The 16,826-nt window shown below is 40.8% G+C and overlaps 3 protein-coding genes across 3 annotated transcripts; 1 reads left to right on the top strand and 2 right to left on the bottom strand.

The window, feature by feature from the left end:
- Positions 1-2,242: 2,242 nt before the first annotated feature.
- On the bottom strand, positions 2,243-7,316 carry cdca8 (cell division cycle associated 8). Its single transcript, XM_073483851.1, has 12 exons — positions 7,231-7,316; positions 6,835-6,978; positions 6,437-6,526; positions 5,547-5,675; positions 5,240-5,280; positions 5,055-5,130; positions 4,821-4,888; positions 4,642-4,724; positions 4,427-4,522; positions 3,379-3,508; positions 3,040-3,126; positions 2,243-2,912 (listed from the first exon to the last, which is right to left on the bottom strand). The coding sequence occupies exons 3-12, from the start codon at positions 6,522-6,524 to the stop codon at positions 2,883-2,885; spliced, it is 828 nt and encodes a 275-aa protein (XP_073339952.1). The 5' UTR covers positions 6,525-6,526; positions 6,835-6,978; positions 7,231-7,316; the 3' UTR covers positions 2,243-2,882.
- Positions 7,038-11,475, top strand: airim (AFG2 interacting ribosome maturation factor). The gene is made up of 4 exons (XM_073483853.1): positions 7,038-7,489; positions 9,068-9,247; positions 9,326-9,444; positions 10,200-11,475. Exons 1-4 carry the CDS (start codon positions 7,221-7,223, stop codon positions 10,238-10,240), a joined length of 609 nt encoding a protein of 202 aa, XP_073339954.1. The 5' UTR covers positions 7,038-7,220; the 3' UTR covers positions 10,241-11,475.
- Positions 11,007-11,696, bottom strand: cldn35 (claudin 35). Its single transcript, XM_073483852.1, has one exon. It carries the CDS (start codon positions 11,694-11,696, stop codon positions 11,007-11,009), a length of 690 nt encoding a protein of 229 aa, XP_073339953.1.
- Between the last annotated feature and the right edge of the window lie 5,130 nt (positions 11,697-16,826).

Below are 16,826 nucleotides of genomic sequence, written 5' to 3'. Positions count from 1 at the left end.
ATATGAGTAAACCGGTTGTTTGGGGCGAAGTGACGTGAATAACCACAAATTAACGAACACATCATTAAACAAACACCATTGTTGATGAAAATCTACTGACGTGACTCTAATGTTCATGGATGAGGTAATGTTTTAGTTGTATTCATACATTTGCAGACTTCCTGCCTGACTCAGTGACTCTCTCCTGGAAGTTAAAGCGACAGGCTACCAAATGAAATGCACCATTACCTCCAGTATACTTGTGGATTTCCCTTATGTGAACATTGTTGGAAACACTTGGACTATTTTAAGTACACAACAAAATAACAACGGTCTCGTCATTTTTAGATATTTTAATGCAGAAATTCCAACATATTATATCTTTAACTCAACATTTCTGGCTCTTATAGCAACTAAATGCTACATGATGTCCACCAGCTAGTTACTAAGTTTGTCTGCCGTGCTGCGTATGAAAATGGGTTTTAATGAGTGAACCAAAACAATGAGCTGAAAGACACTAAACCACTTTGTCGAGCTGAGTGAAACTGATTAATATTCAGTGGATTCATCACTGGGAGATACACGTCACATTCCACACAGCCATTTAATTCATTGTCAGTTTAAAAATACTATTGCATGGTGCAGCTTTTGCAGGAATGCACTGCTGCAATTCTCTAATTTTCTTCGGACTGCTTTAAAGCAGGTGGATATAAAACTACACAGAAGTGTTGAAGCTGTACTGCGTCTCCCTCCCACTATCTCAGGTTCCAGTCCCTCATCCTGAACATCTCAGCGGATGATTTATGTAGCAGTGTTGCTCTGTGACCTCAAAATCCGCCCCATCCATACCGCACCTGTCACTGCGCCACTGCCTGCGTGCTTACTGAAAACCAAGCCATCCGTGCAAAATGGCAATTTTCCACCCACCTAGAGAATAAAAAAAAAGGATCCAATCCATTCAGAGGCAAAACTAGGAAAATTCTATGATATGTAGAGCAGGTGCGCGAGGGCTCAGTGCTCCGCTAACGAGGGAGCTGAACTGCACGCACCGCTGACCACAACATCTGTCGTTTGTAGGGATTCAGAGTTTGGTTTTTACCTCTGCAACACAGTTTGCACAGCGAGAGACAGCAGATGATGAAGCGCTTAAAGATGGATACAGATGGAAGGGACCAGGCCCGGTTTGAGCTGGGGGCACAGAGTTCCCATGCTGTGGCTTGGTAGCATATGATGCATGAGAATCCAGCAGGAATAGCAAAGAGTTCTGCATGTCTGTACGGGCCCAAGGTGAGGCCCGGTCTGACCCAGTTCACCATCCCAGGTGGAAACCCTAACGAGCTCATCAGGCCTAACGAAGCTTAATAAGCTTCTAATTGGCAGCATTATGATGTCCCCGAAGGTCAGAGTGCAGGTTTGTGTGCCAGCAGTGGGACAGGCTGCCACTTCCTGCCAACAGCAAGTCACATGACCCGCTAATGTCCCTCTGTGTAAACAAAGTCATGAAAGGACAAGAGGAACTTCTTACATAAGCAAAATCAAGAGTTTGTGTTAATCTATAGAGGACAGTTAGACACAAAAGTAAAGTGGACATCACTGGTAGCAACTGTTGAACCACTTTTATCACCTCATCAAGGAGGTTACGTTTTCACCCGTGTGTATTTGTTGATTGGTTTGTCAGCAGGATCACACAAAAACTACTGAACGGATTTCCACGAAACTTGGATGGAGGATGCGTCTCTGTCCAGAATTTTAATTTCTCAGGGAATAATGCACAGATCTTCATGAAAAAAGTGGGCGTATTTATGTGGCTGTGGGTGAGAGCAACAAGCTTGAAATGTGGTTAAGCAGTGCTATAGAGTTTGATGTTGGATTAGGCTTGACTGAATTAAAGGGGGCCTGTTGGGCCTCTATTGAGTACCATTATAGGTTAAATATTTCTTGAATTTCTTTTCTTCTTTTGGCATTATCTTGATAGGACAGGCAAGGAATAGGGGGGATAACATGCAGCAAAGGGCCCGGGCTGCCACGGTAGGGAGATAGCCTTAGTACATTGGGCACTCAGTAGGGTGCACACTCTATGAGGTGAGCTACTACAGGATCAACCTGTCCCCATAAACTAATTAAAGGTCAGCAACAACTCATTGATGGACATCAAAGTATTCAAATACCAAAACTATGATTTAGTACTTTGATGGTTCTTAGAGTGAACACCAAGATTCCAAGTTATCATCATAAGAAGCTGAAGAAGAAGCCAGTGCACAAATGGATTTTACTGTAGTAGATTTTACTTTGTCAGTTGTGCAACAGCTTTATCACTGAGGACGGGTTACAACCACAGGAAGAAGACACAACACTCAGGAGGGTCTGACTTCTCCACACAAGCAAACTTCTGTGGTGAAATGCTACCACCTACTGGTCCCCATGCAGAGGTACAGCTAGGTGAAGATGGACTTGTCCACAAGAAAAAATACAGACTCGCACAACTCACTTAGCATCCCAAAAACCATGATGATCTGCAAAATGCATCAGTTCAAATAATTGTTGCAGAACCTTTACAGTAATTAAACTAGTAATACTAACCCAAGAGTCTTTGTAAGGGTAAAAAATATATACATTTACAGTAATTTGATTACTGTGAACATTCTGCAACAACTAGTTTAATAAATGTTGAAAAGTATCCTGAGGGTCTCTTGGATGTTCAGGAAATTTTCAGACCAAAACAGTGAAAAATAAGCAATTTGGTACATACAAAGAATCACACAAATTGTGAAATTTAGCTCTAAGGGCCAAACTTCAAAAGTTCCCTACTCTTTTAAAATCTCACATATAGGTACAAAAAAAACAAGCTTTAAAATAAAGATACATTTCTTAAAAGTAATGTTGACAGCCGACAGTTAGGTCACTCAGATCCCACACAGATTTGTGAGGCGATTCTGTCAGGAAGCAGAAACAAAAGAAAGAAATGATGAGAAATAAATCATGTGCAAATATTTCACATCTAAAACAGTAGCTAAACAGTTACTCCACAGAAATGTTGTCCTACACAAGTGATCAATATACCTGCAGCAGCCGAATGCTCCTCAGAGCAGTTTCGTCCAGTGACGACAGGTCCACCGAGTCCATCTGACTGGCCAGGAGCTGAACGCTCTGGATCGACACATTACAAGACATTAGGTCGGTAAATTAGCCTGCTACATCAGCCTAAACCAAAGTGTTGTCAATTGACATAGAATAAATTAACACAATAATTTAATGCAAAAAGAAATATAGATCTAACACAAAGATGACAGAGAAAAAAAACACTAATATGATTACAATGTAACCTTGTTTTCTTGTTATGTGACTAAAATACTGTTCTATGGGATCCACAAGTCTCAGCCCAGCTAACTGTGCACTCACCTCTCCGTTGCCGATGGGGACGTTGATGATAATGTCCTCATTTCCTGCTGCAATGGGAGAGCCGTTGACTGAAATGCTGTAGACCCTCTCTTTGTGGCGGGGAATTCTCACAGCGGGGGTCTTTGGAAGCCTGAGGAGATAAAGCAACATGGTGAATATCACGAACGCCTGACTGTGGATTATAGCTCAGACTTGGAAAAGAAAATACAAGATTCAAGAGAGGAAATTACTGGAGTTAGACACTAGAGATAGCGAGGAGAACTAGCCTCCAGTGCCCAAATAATGTAAAACTCATATAGATCCACTTGCAGATCTATACAGTTTTTAATCTTTTAATCATCATTAACTGAAAAAGTATTTACCCATCTCTCTGTAGAAACTTCTCCACCCACATGAAGTGATGAAAATTTTATCCATCACTTTATTTGGGTGGCAAATTTAAACCCCAATCATCAGAATACCCTGCTTCAGCAGCCCAGTCACAGAATAAAATGTTGCCAAACCACTGAAATGTTTACACTCGCACTACATTTTTATGACCTGACCTTCCTTGTCGGGAGATCAAGGAGATGGTGGTGAAGTTAGGCAACAAGGCTGCCAAGCCAGTGACCGTAGTTCTACATTTCAACATTTGTATGCGTGACACAACTGGATATTTGGAAGGAGACCTCAGGACAATTTCCAGTTGTGTTTGTGGCGACCAAAACAGGTATTTTAAGACAAAACATGATTTTTTCCTAACTCTAACCAAGTGGTTTCTGTGCCTAAACCTAACCAGAGTAAAAACAGCACTGTCACAACATAAAATGGAAGACTGATCCTAAAGAAAAACATAAAAGAAATGAAAAGTTTCATATCAGTTGTTTGCAGAAATGTGCATTGCCAAAATTCATTCTGGTGATTGGGATGGCTCCAGAATTTCATTCATTTGAATAGCAAAGATTATAATAAATGCTGTCCCAATTTACATAGGATGAGACATCTGTTGTTGCAGAAACACTGAGAATAGCAGAAGTGGTGGAGTTTTAACTATATAATGTTTTCTCACCTTGGGTCGAAGCGTGGGGTGACAAGAGGAGTAGCGCCCATCATAGAACAATCCATCATACTCCTGGCAGGAGTGACCAGTGGCTTCCTGGTTGATCTGAATTCAGGCAGACATGTGATCACAACGTGATGTTATCAGGCAACTGAACATGAGAAAGATGTAGACAGGCAGAGAATGAAAGAAATAAACAAAACAAACAAAAAGAACGGTCTTACCTTCTGATGGAGGCGTTCTGCTTGTTGACAGACAGAGCCTTTGCCCTCTTTGATGTAGTTGGAGGTTTCTTTGTTGCTCTCCCCTGAATTAGGAATAAGCAGTTAAGTAGCGTAAAGTGATTGAATGTATATTTATGATCAATGATGCTCTCAAACGCTCAGCTGTGTTTTGACATTACCTTCCTTGTTGTGCTCGGGGTGTTTTCATCCTCTGAACTGGATTTGGCTCCACCCTTTTTCTTTGTGGCTGTAGGGTCAGGGACAAAATAAATGTTATGAAATCTTCTTCAAACGTTTATTAATTTTCCAAAGTAGAAATTCTTGACTTGATAGAAGAATTTGGACTTGTTAGTCTGTATTGACAGTCTTGTTTCATTTCAGAATACTTTCAGAAAACACTAGTTTTAACATACTTTTCTTGACTGATTTGAGAAGCACTGCGTGGTCCTCTGCCATGATGCTGTTGACAATAGCAACTTCTTCTTCTCTCTGTGAATGTTTAATACAGAACAGGGTGCGACTGTGTGAGCCAAAGACATTCAGAATTTTTTTGACACACTGCAAATCATGACGTGAAATAGAAAGATCCTCAACTCACCTTTGTATTATCCACTTCTGGTGACTTTGGTTTCTCAGGCTCTACACAGAGATGGTACATGATTTTCATTTAATGATGAGTAAAAGGGGCTAGTGTAACAACTATGTATAACATGTCTCAGGAGTCATGACACTTACTCAAGGCAAGAATGTACAAATGTAACAAAAAACAAAAACAGTTTTTTATTTATGAGACCAGGACCAAATGTCAAAAGAAGCCTCTTTTTGGCAAAACTGCAATATTTCTTAAAACAATGTTAATATTATTGGCATTTGGGGTTTGTGTGAGAGAGTTTGTGTCAACTTACTAATATGTTCCAGCCAGCACATTTGCCTGACAGCCTTGGGGAGCTTAATGAGTGCCATGTTGTAGCTGTTGTCAACATCTTTCAACAGCTGGTTGATCTTCTCTTTCAGCTGTACAACTCTGGTCTCCACTGTGAAAAAATAACAGCCGTTGTTGATGCCAGCAATTTATAAAATAGTCCAAAGTGGCTCCATATTACCAAACATGACTGTGCAGTAATAATCACAACCCGATTATAAATAGCACGATCAAAAGAATCCACCAGGTCGATACTATCACCCAATTTTGGGTTGTTAGTTTTATATCAATATCAGCATGTAGTATGTTTACCAACAATAAATTGCAGTACACAAGGGTCAAACATATTTTAAAGGGAGTATTGCCATTGCAGAGTGCACTGTTGTGTTCATTTTGCAACTGTACAATGTCAGACTCAGTGCATGTCTTGGTCACAATACAACCAATTTTAGAGGGTCCAACACACAAAGAAATAAACGTTGGTAGTTTCATTTCTGTATCCCTCTAATCGCTTTGCTCTCAAATGCCAATAAATGTGTCTCCCTCTGTAATAATACAACATTTTGAAAGGGCCGTCTGCATACTTTAGGGCCACCACTGGTATAGTCCTAATAGCATATCCAGGGTTGCTTGTTTCTGTATAATTTTAGTTTTTCTGCATAAGACTTTTGAATGGGAGCAGCTGTAACGCAAGCAATTCCCCCTCGGGGGTCAATAAAGTATTTCTGATTCTCTCCTGAGATCTGGCAACATGACCCAGCAACATACAGCAAGCGTACTTTTAGGACTGGTGGTCAGTGGAATTGGTTTACCAAGTTTATGTGTTTATGCTGCAGTGTAGTGTCTCTCAACCACAAGTAAAAATATATTTACCCTCGTTGTCGAAGTCCTGAAGAAAAGCCTCCAGCTTGGCCGACTTCTGGTCGTCTTTCCGTTTGGTTGTTCTCTTCCTGGGAGCCATGTCTGAATGAATAGGAAAAGGCGAGGATATAAGTCAATTTACCAACGCTATACAACGCTGTATAGTTATATCATCGGGTTACGTGTAGTGGCTTTAGGATGTAACTGTGTCCATCCACCATTTTAAGAAGAAACTGCAAGCAAGCTAACAGTTGGTGCTAACGTCACTTGCTCTGCTAGTTATTTAGCCAAATCACTAGCTTGCTCCGCAATTTGGCGTCAGGTTCCTTCACGCACACAGACATTTAATACAACGCTCTAAATATCAGTGTATTACCGTGGCGAGAAGTGTTTTATAAACATTTAAATACCTGATAATGTTTTTCCTCCTCGGGACACCGGACTACCTTCCCTTACAAAGCCGTTTTCAAAATTCCGCGCGAGGAGGGGCCAGACGCACAGTCAGCCAATCAGAGCGCTCGTTTGCCTTGCGTCACGAAAACAGGTTTCTCGACCTATCACAGCACTGAACGTCAGTGTTTACATCAGGAGGGCGGAAGTAAGTCCAGGCAACATGGTAGCAATGTGAGGATATTAGCAGCTAATGTTTCCACATTTTGAAGGATTACAGAAACCGTTTAAAGGGGTTGCATTGCTAGAAAACGAACTGAAATAATTTAAAGACAAATATCCAATTATTTAGCACGCGTGGTTTTTATTTTTTTTTGTCAGCTTATGTTGAAAATCAGCGCCTGAAATGTCCAAACCTGGACTGCTTCCACTCCATCAAGCCCTGAGGAAAAGCTTTCAGGGTCTTGAAAACAATCAGAAAGTATGGTGTGGTGTGTTGGCCGAGTGCAGCCCTCTGATGGTGTCTCTCGGGAATTTGGCAGAGCAGTCGAGAGCGCTTTCCAACGTCCAGCTGTCCAACACACCGCTCAGAATCTTCCCTGACCTGGAGGAACGGATGCGATTCAAGCTCTTACAAGCCACGGATACGGTGCTGTGCAAACTCAATGAGAAGATGTAAGTAGCTTGGCAAGCAAAAATTGATAAACTGTAGAGATGATGCATAGACTCACCTCTGTGATTGTTCTCAATACCTCAGTGAGATGTGCAATAATACCGACATTAACATGACTCCTGTTTTTTGGTATCTAGCTGATGTGATTGTATGGAAGCCCATTTCCGCCAGTGTGATGAAAAAAAAAAAAGATCCTGTAAGTCATTATAATGAGATAGTATCTCAAAATATTGACTTAGTATCTCAATATATTGACTTAGTATCTCAAAATATTGACTTAGTATCTCAATATATTGACTTAGTATCTCAAAATAATGAGATAGTATCTCAATATATTGACTTAGTATCTCAAAATAATGAGATAGTATCTCAATATATTGACTTAGTATCTCAAAATAATGACTTAGTATCTCAAAATAATGAGATAGTATCTCAATATATTGACTTAGTATCTCAAAATAATGACTTACTATCTCAAAACAATGAGATAGTATCTCAATATATTGACTTAGTATCTCAAAATAATGAGATAGTATCTCAAAATAATGACTTACTATCTCAAAATAATGAGATAGTATCTCAAATAATGACTTAGGTCTATGTCTTGTTTCCTCATATGCGCCATGCGTCCTGTAAGTCATTATAATGAGATAGTATCTATAGTATCAAAATATTTATGTTTGCCAGACATTTGTCGCTGTTGGTCAATGAAGGATGCCACTTCAGCTTCATCTGTCTTATTTCGTCTCTGCCAAAGCTGGTTCTTTTGTAGCTTTCTCTCTAGAGTCCGAAGGCTTAGTTTGATATTATGTGATTCCTCCAAGAGCACTAAAATTTCACAATTTGTGAATCCATGTCTAAAGTAGTCTTCAATGAGGAGGTCTGCTAAGCCTTGTCTCACCCACTTGCTTCTGTTGCTTTGGCACATATGAGGAAACAAGACAAACAAGACTCTCTCATTATTTTGAGATACCAAGTCAATATATTGAGATACCAAGTCAATATATTGAGATACCAAGTCAATATTTTGAGATACTAAGTCATTATTTTGAGATACTATCTCATTATTTTGAGATATTATCTCATTATTTTGAGATACTAAGTCAATATATTGAGATACCAAGTCAATATTTTGAGATACTAAGTCATTATTTTGAGATACTATCTCATTATTTTGAGATATTATCTCATTATTTTGAGATATTATCTCATTATTTTTGAGATGCCAAGTCAATATTTTGAGATACTAAGTCAATATATTGAGATACCATCTCATTATTTTGAGATACCAAGTCAACATATTGAGATACCAAGTCAATATATTGAGATACCAAGTCAATATTTTGAGATACTATCTCATTATTTTTGAGATACTAAGTCAATATAATGGCTTACAGGATTTTTTTTTTTTCATCACACTGGCGGAAATGGGCTTCCATATGATTGGTTATCCCTCAGTTTTATGTGTCATGATTTAACTGGATACAATTATTGAGGAATATGCTCCATGTGAAGAAGAGTTTAAAACAAGATGTTTCACCTATGCTATCTATTCATCCCTCCCTCCCTCCTCCCCTCAGGTCTTCTCTACAGTCTGTCAGAGACTCCACCAGTAACCAGGTCTCTGCAGTCTTCCAGCTCTACGAGCAGAACACAGACAGTCTGGATCTGCCCACAGTAACCGAGCGCTCGGCCACCGCCCCGTCCCTCTCTGACATGCTGGAGTGGCTGCAGGACGCCGAGCGTCACTATCGAGAACAGTATCCTTTCTGTTCATGTTTACATTGGGTTGGGTTTGCCTTCTATTCAGGGTCTTTTTTTCCTCAACTCATGTTCAGATTTCTGAGGAGGAAGACTCTACTGCAGACACTGAGAGCAGACGACCTCGCTCTTTTAGAGTCTGCTCCCAAAAGATGGAAATCCTTCGAGTGTCCCAGTGCAGAAGACCGCATCACAGGTAAAATGTCTTATATAATGTTGATAACTTCACTGTAATGTCACTCTCCTCAAATAACTAATTATTGTATATGACAAGTTAATTCAGTTTAAAGGTCCCATATGGTAGAAAGTGAGATGTTCATGTCTGTTTTGATTATAAAGCACAACAATTCAGAAACTGTGCATTTAAACAAGCCATGAAAACCTGCATATGGTTGTGATGACATAACTATACAGTCACTGCCTCCCGGCACAGTCGTGATCATAAAAACACCAGCAGAGCTGATGCAGAAACACAGGTGGGCAGTGCCTGCTCATGCCTGTGAGAGCTGACCAATCAGAGCACACCAGGCATTTCTGGAGGGGGGTCTTAAAGAGACAGGCACTGAAAGCGAGCGTTGTGAAGACAGTGAATAGAGGTGTTGCAGCAATGCACAGTATGGGATAAGTAATTGTTCTTTAAACCCTTACAGCATGTAAACATTTGCTAGCAGACACCCGAAATTAAAGTACAAACCTGAAAATGAGCATAAAAATGCACCTTTAAAACTGTGAGACTTTTAAGAACCATTTGTTATAGCCCACACTAGAATTGTTTCGCCACTATCGGGAATTGACGAGGTATCTTGCGTTTTTCAGGCAATTTTGTTTTTGGTATATTTCTTTTATTACCATGGATAATAGTCTAGCAATATCCTTTTTTTGTTGGTGCATGTTAAATAAAGTGTGCCTAAGATTTGTAGGAAAATTAATGACTTTTGTGTATTCTTTCAGATACACTTTGCAAAGTTTCCTTCTTCATCGAGTCCCAATGAAGAAAGTAAAAGCGACTGTGGAGTCAAGTGGAACCACGATCCAGCCTGTGAATCTGACTGCCTTCAGTGATGAGGTTAGACGAGAAGAGCAGGATCGTTAAAAGACTGAGTAAACATACATGTATACCTCAGATGGATGCAATTCTTGTGGCCGCAGAAGATGCCTTCTTTTCCACAAAAAAAGGACCCGTGGCGTCATTTCTTACTTGATTGATGACATAATGAAAATCACTGCATCACTCTGGTGGTCAAAATGGCCTAAAATAAATGTACTTTCAAGAACAACCAGCACACACAAGGATGCAGAGAGTTGTAGAAGAGTTTGTGAAGCACACTTTGACAAACTTGTTTTATTTCACACTTTCGATGTAGGCACACTCGAGGTAATGACATCGTCAGAGAACAACTGCATGAGAAATCACTGCAATCTTCACAACACAGGCCATCATAAGAGCCATCATAACAGTCATACTTTTCTGTGAATGCTGATGATTGGACATTATAGGCAATGGGCTTTCTTCAGGCACTACTATAAATTACAGTGCAGTAAAAGTCAAATTTCAAACAAAACAGAATACAAGTTGAACATGACAAAGAGATATACAAAATAAGCAAAATATACGTTAAATATGTTCATAAATATATAGATTTCAATTTATAGCTTAAAGTTCACAGACTTAAAACTTAAGACAGGGTAAATGTAGGAAAAACCAGAGTTTTTGACAGCTTTAACACTTTAACTTCCTTCCTCTCCCTTATCCCCCTCTTAGACATACTCCTTTAACGGTACACTGTTAGACGTGATGGGTTTAGGGGGATCGGGTGCTGAAGCGGGCGAATTTGCAAAGCTCCGGCCTATGTAGCCCCTGCGGTACCGGCCACTCCTCTCCATGAGGGGGCAGGTGCTGCTCAACACGGCTCCACTGATCATCAGAATAACTGCAGCCGCCCAACCCAGATAAATGGCCTGGCCCAGCTCTCTTTTGTGCATCAAGGGCACGTTGGGGTTGTAGAAATCCTGGACGACGGTGTTAGCAGTCCAGGAAACGGGAATGAGCACGCACAGGCCGGTCAGAATGAAGAGAACCCCGCCTGAGAGCGCGATGCCCGCCTTGGCGCGGCGGTCGTCCCCGGCACAGGTGGTGCACTTCATGCCGCAGCAGGACACGGTGCAGGAGAGCCAGCCCATGAAGATGGCCAGGCACATGAGGGCGCGGGCTGCCTGGAGGTCCGGAGGCAGGGCCAGCATGGAGTCGTATGTCTTACACTGCATGTGACCTGTGGTCTGGTAGACGCAGGTCATCCAGATGCCTTCCCACTTGATCTCTGAGGTCAGGATGTTGCTGCCAATGAAGGCCGAAACCTTCCACTGAGGCAAGGCAGTGACGGCGATCGCCATGATCCAGCCGGTCACCGCGCAGGTGAAGCTGATCAGCTGCATGCCAGTGTTCACCATGATGACCTCCTTTGTGTGGCTCTTCTTTGTCTGCTACAGGCGCCTCTTATGGGATATCTAATTTTCTTTTGTTTCTGTTAGTCTTTAAAGTCTACTCCTTTGGTTTACTTGCCCCCTTCCTTTTTTCCTTGGTCAAGCTTCCTACAGTCTTTGCCCTAATATCACTTTCTTAGCAGCCATTTTCTTCTCTTTTCCTCTTCCTCTTCAACATCTGCTCACTCTGTTCCCCTCCTCGTGTCCTCGATTATCCAGAAGTGATCACTCTCTTTCTCTCGACAGTCATCCACCTTTCCAAAAGCATCAGACGCTCGCACACTTTCTCCTGCTTTCCATTCCTGAGCTCGAGTCAATGCATTATTGAGTAGCCGATAGCTGTGCAGCCACCTGTGGCAGCCCGTAGAGGCAGGATCGATCAGGCTTCGCGGTCCAGGCCCTGTGGATGAAATGGATCTCAGCCAGGCTTTTTCTTGAAATTTCTTTTCAGGAAGTGGCTCCTTAGCTTCAGCTCTGGTTCAACTGTTGCTGAGCTGCGGAGTCTTTCAGTGTCACACTCCTGGTTCGGTGTAGCCTTACCGAGATGGATCAGACTGATAGAACCTGATACTTGGATTCAAGGCCACTGAAGCTGCTATGAGTGTATCCTGTCACAGCAAGGTTGAAAATAGTGATGACACAATAGCCTTTTACCTCTTGGTTGACAGAAATCCAATGTTACGTCCTCATGGAGTAAATTAAACAAACATCCTGTGGAGGTGAAGAGTCAGCTGCTCGAGAGTCAATCAAAAGAGGTTATTCCAGAGCAGATTTTAAAGGCTTAATTGTGCCTCTAATCCAAAAAAGCGCAGGTTTCCAGAGAAAAACAGCAGGCAGGACTCGTCATCAGACACTGCTGCTGCTGCTGCTGCTGGCTGGAGTGTCTCCTTGTTGACAATAAAACGGCGCTGAGGTCCAAGCCTTGATGAGGCCACTTCAGACTTCACCCTCCCCCCAACCGCTTCCTCCGGTACAGCCCAAATGGGTCAGTTCAGTTCCAATGAGGGTATAAATAACAAATCAGGTTTGCGTAATGAGACTTCTGGGTAAATAGAGCATCAGTTCACTCCCTTCCATCTTTAGTTGTTGACAGTCAAACCTGCGAGAGAAACACTGAACCCCAGGAAAAAAAAATCCCCCAGCGATGCAGGAGGGGAGGGAGGGAGGGAATGAGGGCAAAAGAGGGTGAGACAACAAAAGAAGAGAGGGAGGGATGGACGAGGATGGAGAGCTGTCCGTAGGTGGATCGGTTAACACAAAGACAACATGGGGGGGCCTCTACAATGAGGATTACACACTTTGTGTCGCTTCATGCCACACAAACTCATGTGTGTTTTTAAAGGAGCTTTCACAAAAATTAGCTTTCACTTGGCCTTCTTTGTCTGCAGTGAAAGAGAGAAACAGCCTCACAAAAGGAGGCATTTGGGTTTTTCTCTAACAACGATGATGGTTGAAACGCTGAAAAGCCACGGGAGAAATACACAGGTAAAAAGAAAAGTCACGTGTGTTGTATGATTGCAAACAGTGTCATCTAGACAAAGGAAATCCCTGAAAACCCTGAATTCTTGAGTTTTTGTTTCATTTCATTTCAATCAAATTTCACAAAACTGTGGCTGAAACATGGTCTATATTAGGGGATTTATTACAGGTATTATCAATATATTGGTTAAATATATTGGTTAAATAAACAGCCAAAGGAGTAAATAAAAGAAGAAAAAAAAACTAGCCCCTGGATGTAACAGAAGGATCTGACAGCACCTCTTTGTCTTCATATTCAGAAATGCCCCTTCTACCCGAGGCCACTCTCAATCCATCTGCATTACACTGAACCTTGGTGTGCCACTGTGCCGATGAATTAAATATCGTGGCATCAAGATCTGTGGTTCAGGTTTCCTTTCTTCTGTAGCCTCCGCTCTCCTTGGTAACTGTGGCCATGACAACCGGCCGGGAAACAGGAAACGGGAGAGGAGAGGGGATGATACACAAAGGGGAGCAGAGGAAGGTGACACATACCAATGATGGCCGTCCAGTCTGAGCAAACAGACAGATGTTTGCCTATAGAAGCACAATACAGAGCTGTAGTGAAGCTACAGCACAGTTAGCACCACGCAGCCATATGTTTGGTTTAAAAGAGAGAAATGGTTTTTGAGGTAATATCACCACATAGGGGATTTGTTTGTATTCAATGGTGCTTTACAGTCAAAACATGTAATGTATTAATAAACAGCACAGCACTGTATCCAAAGCTGCCGGGGAAAATGAAAAATTGAGTGAGAAATCATCCTTTAAATGTTATTTTTTTTCTTATTTCAAAACCATTTCAAGACTTGAATGTTAATGTCTAATGTGAATTTTAAGACCTTTATGGAAAACACAAGATAAAGTACTGTTTTTAATGAATTCATTCTGCTTTCTCAGTTCCTCCATGAAAAGGTCAGCCATCAACAGAAGTTTGTTTGGAACAAAATGTTCTCAAATACTTATTAATAAAATTGTGTTTAATCCAATTTTCATTTTTCAACCGTTTGCTCTTGTAATTCAATCTTTCATGGTACATGATGTTGTGTGGATCACTTTTTTAAGCATTAAGCACTTGTGTGTGTGTGTGGACTGCTGGTAGTAGTCCACTTATATTAGATATAATCAATTAAGGAATCGATCATAAGAGATATTTTTCACACTATCAAATATCGAACAGCTGTGTGAGGAACTGCTCTGACTGTATTTTGACTTATCACAGTGTTATTTCTCACCTGGCTGGCTCTCTAGAGTTTAGAAGGAGGGCACCAGTGACAGACTAGCTGGACTTCATATAATATACTTACCGAATACCTCATTTAAAAGCATTGTTTTGCTATTTAAAAGTGTTTCATGTTGTGTTATGTTGCTGCAAAGGGAGCAGTCGGTCCTTTATTTACTCATACTATTCATACTACTAATCAACATAAAATAAGCAAAACATAAAATATATTTATATTGAAAGTAAAACCTGACCCCCGACTCCAACGATGATTATATCATGTATCACGATATCTGGGTGGGACAATAACGTGATTAAAGAATTTGGATAACGCCCAAGCCGAGCTGGTAATGATCTAGTAAAAAGAAAAATGTGAGGATAATATGTGACGCCAATGGACTGGTAACGCCCTAAAGACATTCAATATCAAGGCATAGAGAAGAGCCCTTTCTTTCCATTGTTTTGCCTGTGTACCTGCCAGGATGTTAAATGCCAAACAAATGGTATTCACAGTTCGGGCTGCTACATGTGTTACCACAGACATTAATACATTATCTAGTGTTTTACATGTCTACGTTCGGCCCTGAGCTTTAGTATACAAAAAACCTTTCAGTGATCAGAAAGTACATTAATTCAATTGCCTTAGTTGGGTACAATTTTAGGCATTTCTTCTTTACTAGTTACTTTGCAGATCAGATTAAACAAAATATAAATTAACTTATAAATGATGACGTACTATTATAGGTCAGGATACCCAGCAGCATATAAAGTACCTGAAATTAACGCCACCATGCCATCTGCAACGTTAGTGGTGCTTACACATTAAAGGGTATCTCCAACAATTTTACACACTGAAGCATATTTACAGGTTTTGGGGAGTACTACCTTTTACTAGTAGTACTAAAGCCTTTTGTGGCTCCAGAGAAAGCTGCATGTAATCTGATAACTTCAGATACCCACACAATACCCACAATGCAACTTAGCAACCAAGTGACGTCACTGAATTTATCAGACTACATGCCACACATCTGGAGCCACAAAAGGCTTTATACGACTTTTTCCACATATGTAGTAGTACTCCCCAAGACATGTTAGCACACTTATGTGTAAAACTGGTGGAATTACCCTTTAAAAAAGGAAGTTTGGTTCACATCATAAGAAAATAAGTTGTGACAAAAAGCATCAGCTGTTCTTAAAGTGTGGAGGTGAGGAAACACGGCAGATCATGAATGTTTTACTGCTCTCAGTAATCATGTGATCTCATGTACTTGGGTGAAGAATGCCATCTAGTGACAAAACACATGCACGTCGAGGCTTTGGTGTTAATTGTTCAACCAGCTCCGTGAGGACAGTTTTCAACATATCATCTGTCATCATTGACGAGAACACACAAGATGTGTTATAGGCATAAAATACCAATTTATTACTTTGCACATTAACACAAGAATTCCCTGCAGGCTAAAAAAAAAAAGAAAAGAAAAAAAAAAAGTATTTGAACATGTCACATAATAGCAATAACAGCGAGTGAATGGCCCTCTGCTGGGGGGGCGGGGCCACAACATGCCCCGCCCTCTCACAACCGTTCAGAAAGGGCTACGTTCATTCACAGAATCGGAACGTTCCATTCACAGAAACTGGAATGTTCCAACTCTGTGATTCTTATTGCTATTAGACAATCACACACAGCTTCAGAGATCACTAGCAGAAAAAAACAAAAGAAACAGAGCAGAGCTATAACAACCCCCCCGAAAAAAAAAGGAACCAAAAAAAGGAAAAACAAAATAAAATAAAAATACACAATACACAATGTCAAATTACAAATCCGTTAAGATATAACAATATATCAAAGTGAGAGGAATTTAAAAATAATTCATGCTCTCTTTCTATCGGGGCACAGAAAGAATTATGGATCGTTTTTTTTAAAAAGGTTAAAAAGAGGTAATCCTGCTCCACTGATGCCATGGTGACAGGAGAGCCCCCACCGAGAGGCGTGGCCACAGGTACAAACCAGGAACGAGGAGACAAAATGGACGCTCGCTACAGTAACCTGGGGAAGACGAGAGGGGTCGGGTCTTTAACGCGTCCGTGATTGAAGAAAGTACCTCGTTTGAATTTGAACACAACGCAAAGAGCCGATCCCCTCTCGCCTCAGAAAACAGAGTGTACCTCCCAAATTACTGACATTTGTGTAGGAATCTTTAAAATGCATCTTAGAGAGACTGGACAAATATTGCTAGCCTAAAACAGTCCCACTAAATTGATAAACATTTACCAAAAAAAGCTTTAATATTTTTTTCTTTCTCATAATAAATATGATTCCAAAAAGGTTTTTTTCTTTTTTTTTTTTTTCTTTTTAA

The sequence above is a fragment of the Pagrus major genome, chromosome 16 (assembly GCF_040436345.1).
Source record: "Pagrus major chromosome 16, Pma_NU_1.0".
Taxonomy (NCBI): Eukaryota; Metazoa; Chordata; class Actinopteri; order Spariformes; family Sparidae; genus Pagrus; species Pagrus major.
This window is presented reverse-complemented; position numbering and strand designations above follow the sequence as displayed.